We start from the raw sequence: 17,729 nt of genomic DNA, 5'->3' as shown, positions 1-17,729 counted from the left end.
TGCTGCGACGATGGCATTCCTGTCTGGTGTGCCCCTGCTGGGCATCTGCAGGGCTGCTACATGGAGGTCTGCGCACACCTTCACGAGATTCTAGTGCGTCGACGGGGATTCCAGGGAGGAATCCAGAGTCGGCCAAGCAGTGTTGCGCAACCTGTTCGCTTGTGGTGAGCCTGTTCCGTAGTTAAGGGTGATTGCTTCTGTTTAGCCTTGTCACCTCGTGTGGTTGTGTAATGTTGTACTGCTATGTATTTGGTAGGCAAGATTGTATGCAGTACCCTGTGGGAGACTGCACCAGCCTTGTCCTCTTGACAATGGTTAACCTAACCTTTGGTATAAGCATGTACTACACAAATTGGTAGAGTGACTGAGTAGCCAGACCGTGACAAGTATTCAAATAAACACTTGCACTCAAGGTTTCTTGATTAAACAATTATTTATTAATAACAGTCAGTTAAATAAGCCTTCCTTAGAAGGGAGCAAATATGTAGCACAAAAGTATACATCAATAAATACACACTCTGTTTCAATAGATCAGTAGTTATCCATGTGGGATGGCACACACACTTCCTACTCCCGGAGGTGACTTAAATAACTAGGATACTGTGGACATTAATATATCACTGGTACATTTAGAGCAGAGGTCGCCAAACGGTCGATCACGGGCGACTAGTAGCTCGCCTGAGCCTCTTCAGTCGCTCGTGCTGGAAATGCTGAAAAATAAACACTTTTTTTAAAGTTAAATTATTCAATGCTGTGTTTTGCGGCTATTGTCTGCTATTTTCCTTGATCCGGATGTGTCCCAATTGCGGGCAGGGAACTTGGCGGCTGTGCCACATGGAACTGCTTGTAAATTCCCTGACAGATGTCCATATCACGTTCTGCTTCTGCAAGCCGCATGTAGTACCAGAGTTGGCCTTGTGCGCCCCCAACACTGTCTTGCTTAAGCAAGCTGCTCTTGTTTGCCAGAGATGTCAGAGGGGCTGGGGCAGGATCAGCATCATTGTGACCAGCAATGAAAATATCACAGTAGCACTGCCGCTAGCCTGGAAATGTCCAAAATAATATTTAAAAACTGGTGCAATTTCTTTCATGTGGCTTCTTTCCAAAAACCCACTTTTAGTACATTAAGCGATCCATAGACCCGCTGTACAGTAGAAGCTTACCAGGGTAGCTCAGCAGGTTGACAGACCGATGCTGAGATGTTAAATCAAAACTAAATGCCGTATCAGATATAAGTGTTTCAAGGCGCGACGAGGCAAGGGAGGGGGGAACAGAGAGAAGACGGTCAATGATCCTACTCGGCCAGGTGTCAATCAGATCACGGAAGTGCATGGGAAGGGGGAAGGAGAAAAGTGCGAGGCGAGGGGAAAGGGACAGTGCAGTACATGGGATAATAAGTAGCATCCGGCCAGCTGGTGGCAAGTACAAGGGTAGTGCAGACATCAGGTGTCAAGTGCTAGTGGTGGAACTGTGGGGGTAAAGAACAGTCCCTAATTGCGGGGGGTTGCCAGGAAGGCAGCGCAGGTGTGCGACTGGGGTGGGGGGGCCTGGGCTTAAGAGCAGGGGGGGGTTGCCAGGTGACCAGTACAGTTTCAGTATCGGCCAGGAAGTCAGCAGGGGAGAGGAGGAGAAAAGGCAGAAGCAAAGAGAAAGGTTTTGGAGGTGCTTCCAGAACCCGGAAATGATTCTCCTCAAGTTTCAGGGAGGCTGTTCCAGAGGGAGGGCCCCAGCCAAGGAAAGGAATTTACCACCAACTCGTTGCTTGGAGAAGCGACTGACCCTGAGGGAGTTGGAGGCGGATGAGCTAAGAGCTTGAGAAGAAAGATATTTTGGAAGAGAGCTGAAGGTATTGATGCCCCAGAAGGCCTTGTGGACAATACAGAGGGTTTTGAACTTAATCCTTGCAGCCACTGGGACCCAGTGCAGGGATTTCAGTCCTGGAGAGATAGGATCCCTGGGCTTGAGGCCAAGGACAAGTCTCGCAGTCCTGTTCTGGATGAGTTGCAGAGGGCGGAGAGTAGAAGCAGGCAGGGTTAGAAAGAGGCTGTTGCAATAGTCCAGCCTAAAGAGAACCAGAGCTCTGGAGACAGTGAGCTTCTGGGGAAAGGAGAGGAAAGGAAGAATGCCTCTGAGGAGGTGCAGCTGGCAGTGTAACCTCTTAGAGATGTCAGGAGAGAAGGAGAGTGTGGAGTTGAAGAGGACCCAGAGGTTTTTAGCCTCACAGGCGGGAGCAGGAGGAGGGCCAAGGGAGGCCGGCCAGAGAGTGAAAGGAAAGGAGGGAGCAGGTGTTCCAATGAGGAGAATCTCGATCTTACTGGCATTAAGGCAGAGATCATTGGTGACACACCACTCCTGGGTGGCAGACACGCAGTCAGAGATGAGGGAGGGAGAAGAGGTGGCTGAGGGAAGCCTGAAAATGAGCTGAGTCGTCTGCATACCACTGAAAGCATAGAAAAGTGCTATAAAATGTGTTTGGCCAGGGTATGGGTTGTGCTGGTTGCTTGCTTATATTCAGGACTGAGGTGGGGATATTTCTGCCCCTGTAGTGAAAATCCAGCAAAAGTTGGCACCCATGAACCCACAGTTTAATTTCCTAAAAACTGCTCAGCACAACAGAAGCATTTATTTGTGATTAACCAGTTTGACAAGCATATAGGGGCACACAAAACAGTATGTGTGGTGTCTGACAAAAAAATGTCAACGAAAACTAGTGAACGCAAGCAGCATTTTTCTAATTGGAAATTACTTTTTTTTTTGGGTTTATGGAAGTGTGAAATGCACATTTGGAAAACAATAGTGTGCCTAGCATGTAGAAAGCCTGCATAAAACCCAAAGGCAGGGCACAAAAATTACAGGCTAGTTGTGTGGTAGTCCAACAAATATCTGTCTTTTTGAGACAGCTACTAATAAATAATAATGCAACAAAGAGGTTTTTGAAGTTCTTAATATCGTGAAGGCATATGTTCCATCTGTTTATAGAGAGGAAATAATTGAGCCAAAAAAATATTGGTAAAAATTCAGAGGTTTCTAATTATTCCCACCCCGATTTCGCCCGCTAGTAGCTCTCCACTGTTGACCTCCACTACTTTTGAACCCCCAATGCAATGTAAATTGACCCTTTCCCATCTACACAAGTTCTAGAATCTGTGACTTTTTGGAGGGATATGTAAAGCACTAACTCTGAAGTTAGTCTTTCATGGAGCCAGGACCGCCAATGTCAATTGAGCAAAAGTCTAGGGGAGCTGAAGCACTTCTTGAAGGTAAGTAAAAAGTCTTGCACAGTGTTTTAGAAATCTTTGTAGGAAATGAAATCACTGTTGGGCCACAGGCTGAGAGGCGCAACTCTGAAACGGGCAACCAAGGCAAGTCTTAACTGAGAGCTAGCAAGGGTACACGACGTGAGGTAAGTACCCCTTAGTTTACATTACCTTAGGTCTGAAGACATTGGTTCCAGCTGGCTTCTGTTCCAGTTGTAGTATGGCAGATCCTGTTGTTCCTGGGCCTCGGTTGTGAGGACAAGTGGGAGGACGTCTGGGGACTCCTGCACTACGATTTGAAGGTCAGCGGCAGCAACGGGCAAACTTCAGATCAGCGGCACTTTACGGTTTCAGGATCTCCCGAATAGCACCACTGTGGTTCTCGGATACCTTATGGGTTTACCTCGGATCTGGGGTCAAGCACCCTGTTGAGGTGGCTCAGGCTCGGTCAGTCCTGCTTCATGGGAGTCGGGGGAATCTTCCTGGAGCTTGGGTCCGACTTAAAGAAGACACACTAGATTCTGGTGTTTCTCTCCCTGGCAATTGGTTCCTGCAGCAGTACAGCCAGCTCCAAGAGGATTTCCCTACAAGTTCGTCTTGGGGTCGATTGGTACCACCAACCCAAGGAGAGAAGTTGTCCTTTGTAGGGCTTCTCTAGTCGAGGCAAATTCGGAGCTTCAGCACTGCAGCAGGGCTTCACCGGGCAAACCAGCGGTCCAGAATTTGCAGCAAGCGTCTCTTCCAAGTTCTTCGGATTCCTTTGCCCCAATAGTTGACTCTGCTTTCCAAGCAAAAGACCTCGCCTTTTATGCAGGTTTCTCCCATTCATTTGCAGCCTAACTGTCACTCGCACAGCAGGGTGGCTGTCCTCAGAGGACAGCCAGCCAATCACCTTTGGGTGCATTCCTGTAACCAAGAGGATTAAGCACAGGGAGTTTCAGGCACCTCCCTCACTTCCTGCACTGCCAGACACTCTGGAGGCAGAGGCATCCTTTACTGGTGAATCCCGCCAAAGACAAAACAAACAGTGACCAAACCTGTTTGGCGCGGCCAACAAAAAATGGCGAAAAAAGACCAGGGCCATTTTGACAAAATGGGCACCCATCGGTGTTTTACTGCAGCTGCAATTGCAGCCCGCGGTAGAAACACAATGGTAGGAAAAAATAAACCACTGCCACAAGTCATTCATTGTAGAAAGGGTAACATAAAAATGTTATATGAGAAACTAGACAAAGGGGATACTAAGCAACCCCTCCAGCAGCCTATTGTAAGATAGTGTGTGCTGGGTTTAGAAAGTTACAAATGTAGGTAAAGTCAATTTTACTTCACTACTCTTGGAAACAGCAGTTTAACCAAGAGAACGTATTTAAACCTTTGGGAAATCTGGAAGACTTCTCTGTGCCACTGCACTGAAGGTGCCGTGTGTCACAATGTAAAAATATGATGCATATGAAGTTTGTCAGACTCCAAAACCAAAGGAAAGTGTTCAAACCAATGAAAAATACATGAGAAAGTAGGAAGAAAGGGCTCTCTCTCCAGGATAAAAATGAAAGTCCTGCAAAAGGGCTGGGGGTCTCTAAGGTAGAACGGAATTAGCATATTTCTGAGGATTCTCCCTAACCATATTCTTTATTCATGAGCATGTGAATCCATGCCAGACCCAATGCTGGAGAAGGAACAAGTTGCCTACCTGTAACTATTGTTTTCCAGCATGGGTCTGGCATGGATTCACATGCAAACCCACCCTCCTGGCCCTCTGTGGCTCTTCTTGGTCATACTGCCACTTTAAGTGCTAACAAATCTGAAGATGGCTGCCAGAGGAGGGCCTTGGGGAGAGGACTGTCATTGGCTGCGGGCATTATGACCCATAGTACAGTGATTGGTTTAGCGAAGTGAAACTGTTTTTTTTTTACCGAGGATTCCTGGCCTGACTGGGGATATTCATAAGCATGTGAATCCATGCCAGACTCATGCTGGAGAACAATAGTTGCAGGTAACTAACTTGTTACTTTTACTTCCTTCATCATCAGCTTTGCAACAAAGTATTGCTATTGGCTGTAGCCTTTACGGAAGTATAACAAAGGACTTAAATTGCTGTTATGTCATTGTTGTTAATGTCTTAAGTGTATACTTTCTTTTAGGCATTGGAACAAATGAATGGCAAGGATGTAGAGGGTGAAAACATTGAAATAGTTTTTGCCAAACCACCAGATCAAAAAAGGAAAGAACGTAAAGCACAGAGACAAGCTGCTAAAAATCAGATGTGAGTAATGCATGCCCATGTTTTTGATTTCGTTTTGTATCCCATTCATGTTATCTATTTTATGTCCAGAAACATTTTATGGTAATTTATGAAAAGGAAGGTTGGGCGATGTTAGGAAAGATTTCTCTTAACTGCACCTTTCCTTCCATTTTTATGGACCTTCAAACGTTTTGCTTTTATTTTTGATCCTGACCTGTACTTTTTACAGTGCAGTGAAGCCCTAAGCATCACTACACTGTCTTTTGTTCATCTTTTATGGGTAAACTGAAATGTCCTTCAGGCTGTCAGTACTGGGAAACATTGTTTCCCTTAGTCTAGATATTTTGTTACTACTTTTAGTAACTTGTTATCTCTTGTGGTAACCTTTAGCATTGTACAATGGGGTATGCATTGTTTTTGCCCTAGGCTAACACTCCAAGGATTTTTGGTTACTCTAGTGAAGGCATGAATATTCATAAATTGATTAGCAAAGTTTTCTAATTAACATTTTCTTGATTGACAAATCAACCCATTTGATTAGCAATGTTGTACTTATATTTTTAACGTCAACAGACGTTATTTGTACCCAAAACATAAATTTTCCAGCATGGGGTCTGGCATGGATTCACATGCTCATGAATATTCCCTGTCGTCAGGCCGGGAATCCTCGGTAAAGAAAAAAATCAGTATCAGTTTTGTTTCTGATCTGTCTTTCTTAGTAGTAACCAATCACTGGTCTCTGGGTCATGCTGCCCCCAGCCAATGACTGCCCTCTCCCTAAGCCCCTCCTCTGGCAGCCATCCTTAGATTTTTACTGCACGCTCAAGTTTTAGGAGTCCTCGTGTTTAGATCTCGAGCTTTTGCTGCGTTTTCGCGCTTTTTCAAAAAGAGTTTCTCATTTTTCGGTCAAATAGAGCCTCAAGCTCCACCATGTCTAGATCCGATCAACAGGGACCCGTTTCGGATTTTCTACGCCCCTCAAGGGTGAAGTTTTCATCGAGTTATGCTTCTTGGAGGAGTCCAGAAGTTTCTGCTGCCTACCCGGACATGACCCAGGAAAAAGGAAGCTCGACGCCCGGAAAGCTGTTGAGGGTTTGCCCTGGATGCCAGCGGCAGAATGTGGTCAAGGAGGACGAGCACTCGAAATGTCTCTACTGCCTTCATGAGGACAAAACGCACGTGGAGAAGGACTGCGTTTTGCGGGAACATGTCGGAACCGACCATCGGGGACCGAAACCTTCGTCTCTCCAACTGGCTGGAAGGAAAGAGCCCGTCAGGTGAGAAGAAGAAGTCGTCCGAGCGGTCTTCTAAGTTCTGTGAGGGCGCCCCGGCACTGCGAGTCCGGGGGCACTGCACTGAACGTTCGTGCTCCTCGGCTGCCAGGCAGGGCGCATCCTCTCCAGCGCCATCAACCACGAGCCAACGCTCTGGCTCAGGGAAGAGTAAGGTCGAGAACCCGGCGAAGCTTCTGAAGAGGCCCCGGTCGATCTCGAAGGATCCAGCCGAGGGGGACCGAGGCGGTGACCCTCCCCCCCAAGGTGAAGGCCACAGGCCCGCAGAAGGTGGTGAAGGCCTTGATTCACCCGGCCAAGGCCTCTATCGAGGAAGTCGCGGTGGCCCTGGGGCAGCCTGAGGAGGCTACACCAGTGGAGGCGACCTCAGGGCCCAGAGTTTCCCTGCCACCGCAGAGGGAAGCCTCTTTCAGGCCCATCGAGAAGACCCCCGTGAAGACCCCGGTGGGAAAAGAGGGGTGGGGGGTGGTGGCCATTGTGGACACGGACACAGCCTCCGAGGAGGAACTGGTTGAAGTCTTGGAGGGCCTCGAGAGGGCGTCGAAGAGGCCCGGTCCCACGGGAGGGATCCCGACGAAGGGGACGACGAGCGGCGCCGGCGAGGTTCCTAGTCCACTGTCGCTTCCGGAGCCGCAGGACAACTCGGCGGCCATTTTGTTGGCTATTTATTTGGATTTGTATAGCACACATCTGCCCAGGGGCATCGTGGCGCTAAAGGCAATCTTAACTTGTTACAGGCATACATGGTATATCTATAGAAAACAATGCAGGACATGTTAGCATATATATATACAATTGTGCTTATATACATACAGTTGTGAAAATACAGTAGGATAGGTAAGGTGGGGTGGAGTTAAACGACGTGGTTTTGAATAGTCTGCGGAAGATATGGTTTGAGTTTTCATTCCTAAGCGCGGTGGGGCGTGCATTCCAATTTTTGGGTGCTCTGGTGTTGAAAGAGCCCCCCACGGCTTTGCTTCTTTTAAATGTGGGTACGTCGGTCTGATTGGTCATGTGTGACCTAGTGGGTCTAGTGGATGTGTTAAGGGTGATTCCTTTGGAAAGATAGGGTGGAGCCTTTGCGGAAAGGCATCTGTGGGTGATGGCCATGGATTTGAATAGTATCCGTTCTTTTATTGGTAACCAGTGGGCTTCTTTTCTGGCTTGGGAGATGTGCTCCCTTTTGGGGATGCTTAGGGCTGCTCTTAGGGCATTGTTTTGTGTGACTTGCATTTTTTTAAAGTTTTGTACAGATGTGCCCAGGAAGAGGGCATTGCAATAGTCCAATTTGGTACCTACTGTGGCTCTAGCTACGGCCAGGCAGTTTTTAGTGGATAGAAAGGGTTTAACGGCGTTGATTATCTGATGGTGAGTGCGGCAGAGGAAGCTATGGTATTGACTTGCCGTGTCATGGAGAGAGTGGAGTCAAGGTATACTAGCGTTTTTACTGCAGTGGAGACTGGTGGAGTTATCTATGTTAAAGGATTTGTACTGCAGTGGGAGTTTTAGTGTTTCTTTGGTGCCAACTAGTAGGATCTCTGTTTTGTCCCCGTTTAGGCAGAGGCCGTTGGCTGCCATCCAGGTTTGGATGGCTGTATAGATCTTGGTTAATGCCGCTGCGTCTTGTTCATAGACCCCTGTGAGAGGGAGCAGGACTTGCGTGTCGTCAGCATAACTGGTGTATGCTATGTGACGACGGTCCAAGTCATTGAACAGTGGAAGGGTGAAGAGGTTGTATAGGGTGGGTGCAGTGCAGGACCCTTGTGGGACAACACAGTGGATAGTGGGGGGGGTACAGCAGTGTATTTCTACTGGGCTGGTATGGAGTGTAGAAACTGACGAGGGAATACAAGATCGCTGCATATCCAAATGTATGCCGGCGGCCATTTTCAAAGTGGGTGACCTTCTTATACCGAAATATAGGTCACCTAACTGGCCAAAGGCTAAGTCGGAAGGAAAGGAGTCTGGAAAAGGTGAACATGACAAAATAATATCAGAAGGAGGGGGAGCTAATAACACCTGTTTTTTGCCTCCTGGTCAACCCGTCTGTAAACGAAATTATTGCCAGCAAGAACCGTGTGGAGCCCCTACAGGGGAAGCAAACAACGGCTACATACGGGAGTAGTTGAGGTGCAGCAGATGCCTGAAAAATACAGTGGGGGGGTGCGGGGGGCAAAAAACCTTAGCTTACGCGGTCCCACTCGATGTTCTCGTTGAGGCCCAACTCTACCGAAATACACAGATAAATCAATCTTTGTTCTGTGTCAAACAATTTTTGCTTATTTGCCGATGTGTTCTCTTTAGAGGACATCTGTAACAAAACACTCCACTTGAAAGACTCTGGTGAATGATCCATAGATAGAAAATGGCCTACCATAGGGGCTGAGATGTTCTTATTACGGATGCAGCTTTTGTGTTCGGTGATTCTAGTTTTTATTTTGCGTTCAGTCATCCCAATGTAAATTTTGGGGCAAGGACACCAAATAACATAGACCAACATATGTGAGTTACAATTGGTGAACTGCCTCTGTTGCCAAGGTTTGGACAGGCCTAAATCGATCTCCTTAGTGCGTTTGGTGCTTGAACAGCAACTACACCGACCACAGGGTGCATGCCCGATGGTTTTTGGTAGCCCCCATGATTCAGTCAAAGTTAATTGAGATGACTGTACTGAAATATCATCCCTGGTGACCAAATCTTTTATATTATGGCCTCTTTTGAAAGTACACAGATTTCTCGATCGGGTAATCACCGTTATCTAAAATGTGCCAATTGCGTTTAACAATGGTATTTACCTTGTTCGAGAGGGTGTTGAAGGTACTGACAAATAGGATTTTATCATTATCTGATGTTCCGTTGCGATATTCGAGAAGGGCTTCTCTGTTATTTTTTGCGCATTTAAAGGCTTTCCTCACAATCTTTTTCGGGTACCCTCTTCTGCACAACTTCTGGCTCAAGATAGCTGCTTCTGCTTCGAAAGTCGCCCTATTAGAGCTATTCCTCTTGAGTCGTAGGAATTGTCCTACTGGTAGATTGTTTCTAATATGGCTCGGGTGACAGCTGTCGTACTGCAGGAGTGAATTTTTATCAGTCGGTTTATGATACGGCTTAACTTTCAACGTGTTGTCGCTCGCATCAGCCCAAATCGTGATGTCAAGAAAATTGATTGAGCTCCTGCTAGTGGTAGCAGTAAACTTCAAAAATGGGTTCTGTCCGTTAAGCCATATTTTGAAGTTATCAAACGTCGTTTCGCCATCCCAAATAATGAGGATGTCGTCAATATAGCGCCTCCAAAGATGCAACTGACCCAAAAAAGGATTGGAGGAGCTATAAATGACGCTTTTTTCAAATGATTCGACGAACAAATTGGCCGCAGAGGGCGCGACTGCTGCACCCATGGCAGTGCCATGTACTTGCTGAAACAGTTGCCGATTGAAACTGAAATTTTTTTTCTTTTAAAGACATAGACGCACACCAAAGTATGAAACTATTGGGACACGTTCCTTCTTTTCTTTTTTCAAGAAGCACCTCTTCCAACACTTCCAGAGTCTGATCTTGGGGGATACACGTATACAAAGATACAATATCTAGGCTCACAAGCATTTGTTGTTCATTGTTGAAAGGGTAGTTATCGATAAGAGTAATCACCTCTGTAGTATCCTGAATATATGAATACATCTCCAGGACATACGGCTTCAGATATTTGTCCGCAAATTTAGAAAGCGGTTCTAATATGGAACCTACCCCTGAAACAATGGGGCGACCTGGAGGGTTAAGAAGAGATTTGTGAATCTTGGGTAAGATATAGAACTTAGATATAGAAGGTTTTGTGGCTGTCAAAAAGTCATATTCTTGTCTACAGATCCAGTTTCTTTCGAGCGCTTTACTTGTTTTTTCTTCAATCAACAGTTTCAGGCGGGGTGTAGGATCTTCTTGGATTTTCTTATAGAATGAAGTATCATTCAGTTGTCTAGTGCATTCTGAGATGTAAAAGGAGCGATTGAGTAATACAATAGCCCCTCCTTTATCTGCCTTTCTGATAATGATCTGTTCATTATTTTTCAGTTGGTCGAGGGCTTTACGTTCTTCCCGCATCAAATTAGGAAAAAATTGGTGTTCGCATTTTTCTTTTCCAATAGTAATAGTTCCGCAAGCACTCTTTTTTTGAACACTAAAGCTTCAGGTGTAAGGCTCGAGAAGGGGGGATGGAAATCAGAGCGGTTTTTCAAACCGCTGGCGTTGAGTTCACCCTCATAGCTCTTATCTACAAAAAACTGTCTCGGATGTATCTTGTGAAACAGTTGGTGGAGCTCGGTCCTCATCTGGAAGCCATCATAACTCGTAGTGGGAACAAACCCTAAGCCTTTGTTGAGCAATTTTTCTTCTGTCATGGTCGGGGTGTAGTTGGATAGATTAACTAGTAACCCCTGGTGCTCTTCAATTGGCGGGGTGCATAGTCCCAGTCGTCGTTGTGCGTGTCCTCTTCTAAAAAATGTCTTTGGGGAGGGGGCCCTTGTCGGCCTCTAGACGGTCTATTGTAGTTCTGCCCCCTACTATTCCTCCTTCCTCTACCTTATTGTCTCATAGGGTAGCTGCTATTCTTCTGTGCTCTAGGATTCGAAGAGGCGTCTTCGCCAGAGGAACCGGATGAAAAAGGTGTTACCAAAGTGTACCTTCCGCTGCTTCTGAAATTGGACTATTTGTAAATCTAAACAAAATAGTCTTGACACCAATTATTCTTACAGTGTAAATACTTTGAGTTCACCAGAAGAGTCATTCAATATGCTAGGCGAAAGTCAATGGGCTAAAGTCTTGGATAGGATAAAGCGGTTCTGTTAGTTAAACTGAAAAGTCTTTACACAAGTTTTTCGGAAGTAGTTTGTAAAAAGAAGAATCCTATGTTGGTTCACAAGCTGATTAGGCCTGTGAGTTGCAAAGGTTTCAAGCACTTTCACTGTGAGAGGTAAGTTCTCTGTCTTGTTTTACAGTAGCTTACAATGAAGAAAAAGATGCAGCGGAGGACTTCTGCTCCTGCAGTTCTCACTGTTCCTGGGCCGCAGTCGTGGGGACAAGAGGGAGGACGTCGGACTCCTGCACTGGAACTGGTCAAAGCTTGCAACTGGCAAACTTCAATTTCAGTGGCCGTTACGCGTTTCAGCTACCGCACTGGTATCAAGGCTGGTTCTGGCTGTCAAGGTTTACTGTCCTTGCTTCTGTTGTCCTGCACTCAGCTGAGGAGGGTCAGGCTCTGTCGGTCCGACGTCGTGGGAGTCTGGAGGAGCTTCCAAATGCTTTTGGCCAGTTTACAAGTAACGCACACAATCTGGTGTCCCTCTCCCTGGCTCTATGGTTTCCTGCAGCACTGAGGAAATGCAACCAGCTCTGCGATAGGTGTCCAAGGCATACTTGGGAGTTGATTGGTCCTACCAACTCAAAGGGAGACGTTGTCCTTTGCAGGGCTTCTCTGTCGATGCAAACTTGGCGATTTGGACCTGCAGCAGGGCTTCACCGGGCAAACCAATGGTCCAGGAGTTGCAGCAGCCGTCCTCTTCAAGCTCTTCTTCGGTTCCTTCGTTCCAGTGTTTGACTCTGCCTTCCAAGCCAAGAGACTCCTTTTATTCAGTTCTCTCCCATTCATTCCAGCCTAGCTGCCACTCACCCAGCAGGGTGGCTGTCCTTGCCGGACAGTCAGCCAGCCAATCATCAGAGTGCATTCTGGTCTCCTATGAGACTAAGCACAGGGAATTTCGGGCACCTCCCTCACTTCCTGCCTACCCCAGACACACTGGAGCCAGAGGCGGTCTTCACTCCTGAAGCCCACCAAAGGCGAATTAACAAAGAGAGCAAACCTGGTTTGGCACGCAGAGAAACTCTAGAACAGGGGTCTCCAACCTTTATGTTGGCGTGAGCTACTTTCAGTTGGTGGCCAACAGCAAGAGCTACTTGCGGGCGATATCAGCGGTCGGGGTTGTTCATAAACATTGGAACTTTTTTTTAGCTGTAAAGAGGCATTTTTCCTGCATATTAGCCCTCACTTCTCGCCAAGAAGCATATAAGTTTTGATATCAATGATTGGATGTACTAAATGTGCGTCATTTGCAGTGAGTCCAGTGTGGTAAACCCATAAGCACATTGGTCCCGAAGGGGCTTGCTCGCCAGAGCCCTGCCCCTGCCTTCGAAAAATAGCTGAAACGGGGGTGGACTGGGAACTAAAAGAAGCCCTGGAAATAATTACTGGGGACCAAAAGAGGTCCTGGAAATAATTCCACATGACACATTTTCAGCAAGCCCAATGCTTTTCCTGTGAACATTTGGAAATGCAACACAAAAGAGGCCCAGGGTGCAGAGGCCCACCGGGAAATCTCCAGAGTTCCCTATAGGCAAGTCCACCCATGGTTCGAAAAATAGCTGAAAAGGGGGTGGCCTGGAACTAAAAGAGGCCCTGGAAATACTTACTTGGGACCAAAAGAGGCCCTGGAAATTATTTTCAAAGTGGCGCCACATGACACATTTTCAGCAAGCCCAATGCTTTTCCTATGTGAAAATTAGGAAATGCCACACAAAAGAGGCCCAGGGTGCAGAGGCCCACTGGGAAATCTCCAGAGTTCCCTGTAGGCCAGTCCACCCCTGGAAAAGACTCAAAATGGGCCCGGGGTCGAAACGGAGGCATGCAGCTATCATGTTGCATGTCTCCGCTCGCCCTGGGCTGATTTCCAGTTATGTGAGGTACTATTAGAAACGCAGGGCTCTGGCGAGCAAGTCCCGAGGGGGCTTGCTCGCCAGAGCCCTGCCTTCTAAAAATAGCTCACATGATTGCAAACGAGCCCGGGGTGAAGCAGAGACATAAAGCATCATAACTAAATGTCTCCATTTCACCCCGGGCTTCGTTCTGCCGAGCTGCCCACCCCTCTAACAGCACACACAACAGCTTTGCACACAGGGGCTCGGCAAAAAAAAAAAAAGATTAACTTCCCCCATCCACCCGACCCAACTTACCTTCACAAAATAAGTTTTCCTGCCACTTTCAGCTCGCTCCTGGAATCCAAGCCTCAGCATCAGCCACCTCCAAAACTAATCGGAAACTATGCGAGGCGCCATGGTGCTTTTTAAAGAAAAAAGCCCCGGCAAACTGAGGAGCACAAGAAACCACTGTGGCCAATGGGAGCACAGCTCCCAGCAAGGAACGTGCTCTGGCCAATCACAAGGTGCAATCTATATGCTATAGAGAATTGCAGGCCGGTGATTGGTCAGAGCACTTCCTGGCATCATTTTCTTTTTTTTTCTTCTTTTTTTTCTGAAACTCGAGCGCGAGCTACTTCAAAGGCTCTGGTGAGCTACTGGTAGCTCGCGATCGACTGTTTGGAGACCACTGCTCTAGAAGGACCTTTCCACAAAGAAATGGCAAAAAAATAGACAAGGGCCGGTTTTAACAAAGGAGGCTCAGACGCAATCTTAAAAAACATGTCTCCCGCGATTTAACGTTACTGGAGCTACAAATAGTTAGCAGTCAGGAAAATCATGGTAGTTCGTTGTAAAACCACTGCCACCAGCCATTCTGACAGGAAAGGGTAACATTTAACTGTTACATGAGTATCTAGACACGGGATACTAAGTAACCCCTCCAGCACTCTATTGTAAAATGGGGTGTGCCGGGTCTAGGAATTTACAGGGCTAAGTGTGAAGTCACTCCACTGTTCTGGGAAACAGTAGTTTATCCCAGAGAAGTGTCATGGCCATTGTCCCGGAACCACAGACTCCGCACCATCAGGAGACAAGAGCAAAGGGTAGCACATCCTTGTATTGTCCCTTTGGGACAATACAGCTTAGAGGGCCCAGCTGGACTCAGTCCTGGCGCCTTTGGTGCCAGGCTCATGAATAAGTGTGCACTGGCACACTTTTATTTGATGCAAGGTACTTGTTTTCCCTGCAGGGGCCTCCACGTGCATTTGTTCGGGCGTGGCTTATTGAGAGGGTTGGATTGCACGTGCAGCATCCTTTAGGAGTGGCAGGGTGGGGCCGGTGAGCCAGGACTGGACTATATAAGCCCCGCCCAGCCTGCATGCAAGCACTTCGCGTTATTCTGCTGATGGCAGCAGAACGCTCACCGCGCCTAAGCGCATCTTACCTTGTTTCCAGCTACCAGCCTGAGCGCATTTTACCTTCTTTCCAGCTACCAGCCTGAGCGCATTTTACCTTCTTTCCAGCTACCAGCCTGAGCGCATCTTACCTTGTTTCCAGCTACCAGCCTGAGCGCATCTTACCTTGTTTCCAGCTACCAGCCTGAGCGCATCTTACCTTGTTTCCAGCTACCAGCCGCAGCACTTACCTTGGAAACTGTTTTCGGCAAACATCTTTGACTTTGGCATTCATCATCCATCTACAGAACTCCGGAAAGCAGCGCTCCAGGTGACATTGTGACACTACGAGCAATCCATCGGAAGGCGGTGCCTGCAAGAGAAAAAGATAGACAAAGTTAGAATTTGCTAAGTCATTACGTTCAAGGTCGCGCTTTGACAAATCCTCGTGCTTAACCTTAAACCAACACTCGCCTTCTGTCGGAGCATCGCAGACGCTCTTCTCTTCCCATTTGGCCTCACTCCATGCACTGCAACTAGCGCTGGGCCGCATTTCATCTGTTGGGAGAAGCGGAGGAAAGACCTCATTAAAAGATGGGGACAATAATCCGGAATCAACAAAACAATATTTTAAACGCATAAGACACTTAACTTCAGGAGTGGTTAAGCCACGCACAATGGGCCAGTGAAGGTACTCGATGCATCAAGAAGCGCCCCTGCAATGAGAAGCAGGACTCGGAGCTCGTCCTCATTAAACAACCGGTGAGACTATATGGGTCGGCTATGCTCACCACATTTTGGGAAGAAGGGTTGGAGAGACAGCAGTCACATAGCAGCATTCGAGGGGATTGTGTCCTCCGATGTATTCCACATCTATGAGCAGTAATGACCACAGCTCTGCTGCTTTGGAAAATTTCGGCTGAGTGCGTCGATCCGTTGTCCCTTGAGGGCCTCTGTCGGCGTCACCAGATGTTATGGCGTCACCAGATGTTATATATAGGACGCACGGCGCCTGTAGCCTCAGTTCAGTTTTTTCCGCAAACGTGTTTGCTTTGGAATCTCGGCACGCTCCATTCTTCTCTTCGATAGCGATGTTGTCTTCTACTACCCCGAAGTCGGGCTTTAAAAAATGTGGGTACTGCAGTTCAGAGATCTCCATCACGGACCCGCAGGACATCTGCCTCTGGTGCCTCGGTGAAAGCCATGCCACCGACAACTGCGATGATTGCCAGTCCCTGATGTCTAAGGCCTTGCGGGAACGTAAGAAGAAATTAAAGGTAGGTAGGGTGTCTAAGCCCCATAAATCGAAGTCCGCTGGGCTTTCGACCGATGACTCGTGGGGCGACTCACCACGTCAGCGAAAATTCCAGGGGGTCCCGGAGTGGTTCCCGTCATTCCTCTGCCTTTTCGGGGCTCTCTAGGAAGCCGCCGTCACCGGTCGCCTTCCCCAGCCCCGACAAAAACCAGTACGAGAGGAAATGCAGGGTTCCAGGCTCTGCACCAAAGTTTCTCAGAGCTCAGCCGTCCCCGGACACGGTGATCTCGCCGGCGGCCAGGAAGAAATCTGCAGGGTCGGCGGCATCGACTTCCACTTCCCCGCCAGACGGCGAGGGAAAGAAGCTGGACGCCGGGTCATCTCGTCGCCGGCAACGACCATTAAGGCGGCCAACGCTCTCGCCATCGTGGCCTGCTACGACCGGGAGCTTTGGTTTAAGATCACCCCTCTGCTGGACTTCCTTCCAGACAAGAGGGCGAAGGCCCTTGAAATCATACAAGAAGTTGAGGTGGCATCAGACCATGCCATCACGGTGGCCACAGACATCGGCGAGGTTGGCTGAAGGCCCCCAATTTCCGTCAGGCCGTCCAGACAAGGGTATTGGACATGTCCTTCGACAGGGACAACTTGTTTGGCAAGATGGACAAATCTCTGCCTGCCATCAAGGCAGATACCGAGACGGCGCGTGCCTTGGGCACACCAACAGCGACAGCCGTCTTTTCGGGGCTCCGGAGACAAGTCCCATGGTGCCTCCAAAGGATTCGATGGCAATTTCTCTTCGTACCGTCAGCCACCCCGTTCCTCAGCCCAGGAAGCCTACAGGGGCCGAAGCAAACGCGGAGGAAATTGTTGTCGCCAAGGTGGAACATCCACAATGAAGCAGGACTGAGCCGGCCGTGATGTCTGGCCCCCACGCGAGCACCCCAGTGGGAGGCTGGCTGGTGAACTTCATCGGCGTGTGGAAGTGTGGAAGTCCATCTCCACCGACCGTTGGGTGCTGGATGCCCTGGCCCACGGACACACCCTGGAATTCCAGAGGAAGTGTCCCCGCGTTCCACCAGTAACTTGGCAAACCACGTCCCACAACTGCTTCTAGAGGTACAAGAGATGCTGAAAAAAGTTGCGATAGAACTAGTCCTGAAGAGGCTCCGGAGTGTACTCGCGGTACTTCCTCGTCAGGAAGAAGACCAGCGGTTGGCGGCCCATCCTGGATCTCTACCGCCTCAACAAATACATAAAGTCCCAGAGGTTTCGGATGGTCGCCCTTCAGCACTTGCTGGGACAGCTAGAGGAAGGGTGTTTCCTGTCGTCGCTGGACCTGGAGGATGCTTATTTTCACATCCCCATCCACAAGGGGCATCTAAAGTTTCTACGCTTTGTGGTCCAGGGGCAGCACTATCAATTCAAGGCCCTTCCCTTCGGTTTGAAGTCGGCGCCAAGGGTCTTCACCAAGTGCCTGACGCCGGTGGTGGCGCGGCTGCGCCTGCAGGGGGTTCACGTCTACCCCTACCTGGATGATTGGCTCATCCGAGCAAAGTCAAGGGAACTTGCCATCGAGGACCACCCGCCTGCTCACGGATCTGGGGT

The 17,729-nt window shown here is 48.4% G+C and overlaps 1 protein-coding gene across 4 annotated transcripts in view; it reads left to right on the top strand.

Moving 5' to 3' along the window:
* Positions 1-17,729, top strand: part of SYNCRIP (synaptotagmin binding cytoplasmic RNA interacting protein) — a 708,200-nt gene that overhangs the window by 619,034 nt on the left and 71,437 nt on the right. For all 4 annotated transcript variants that reach the window (XM_069606352.1, XM_069606353.1, XM_069606355.1 and 1 more), the window contains one exon: positions 5,399-5,520. In XM_069606352.1, coding sequence (XP_069462453.1) covers positions 5,399-5,520 — 122 coding nt within the window. The remainder of the gene's footprint in view (positions 1-5,398; positions 5,521-17,729) is intronic.

This window comes from Ambystoma mexicanum, chromosome 4p (assembly GCF_040938575.1).
Source record: "Ambystoma mexicanum isolate Mex_15411 chromosome 4p, UKY_AmexF1_1, whole genome shotgun sequence".
Lineage (NCBI taxonomy): Eukaryota > Metazoa > Chordata > Amphibia > Caudata > Ambystomatidae > Ambystoma > Ambystoma mexicanum.
Note: the sequence above shows the minus strand (reverse complement) of the source record. Positions and strands in the feature narration are given on the sequence as shown.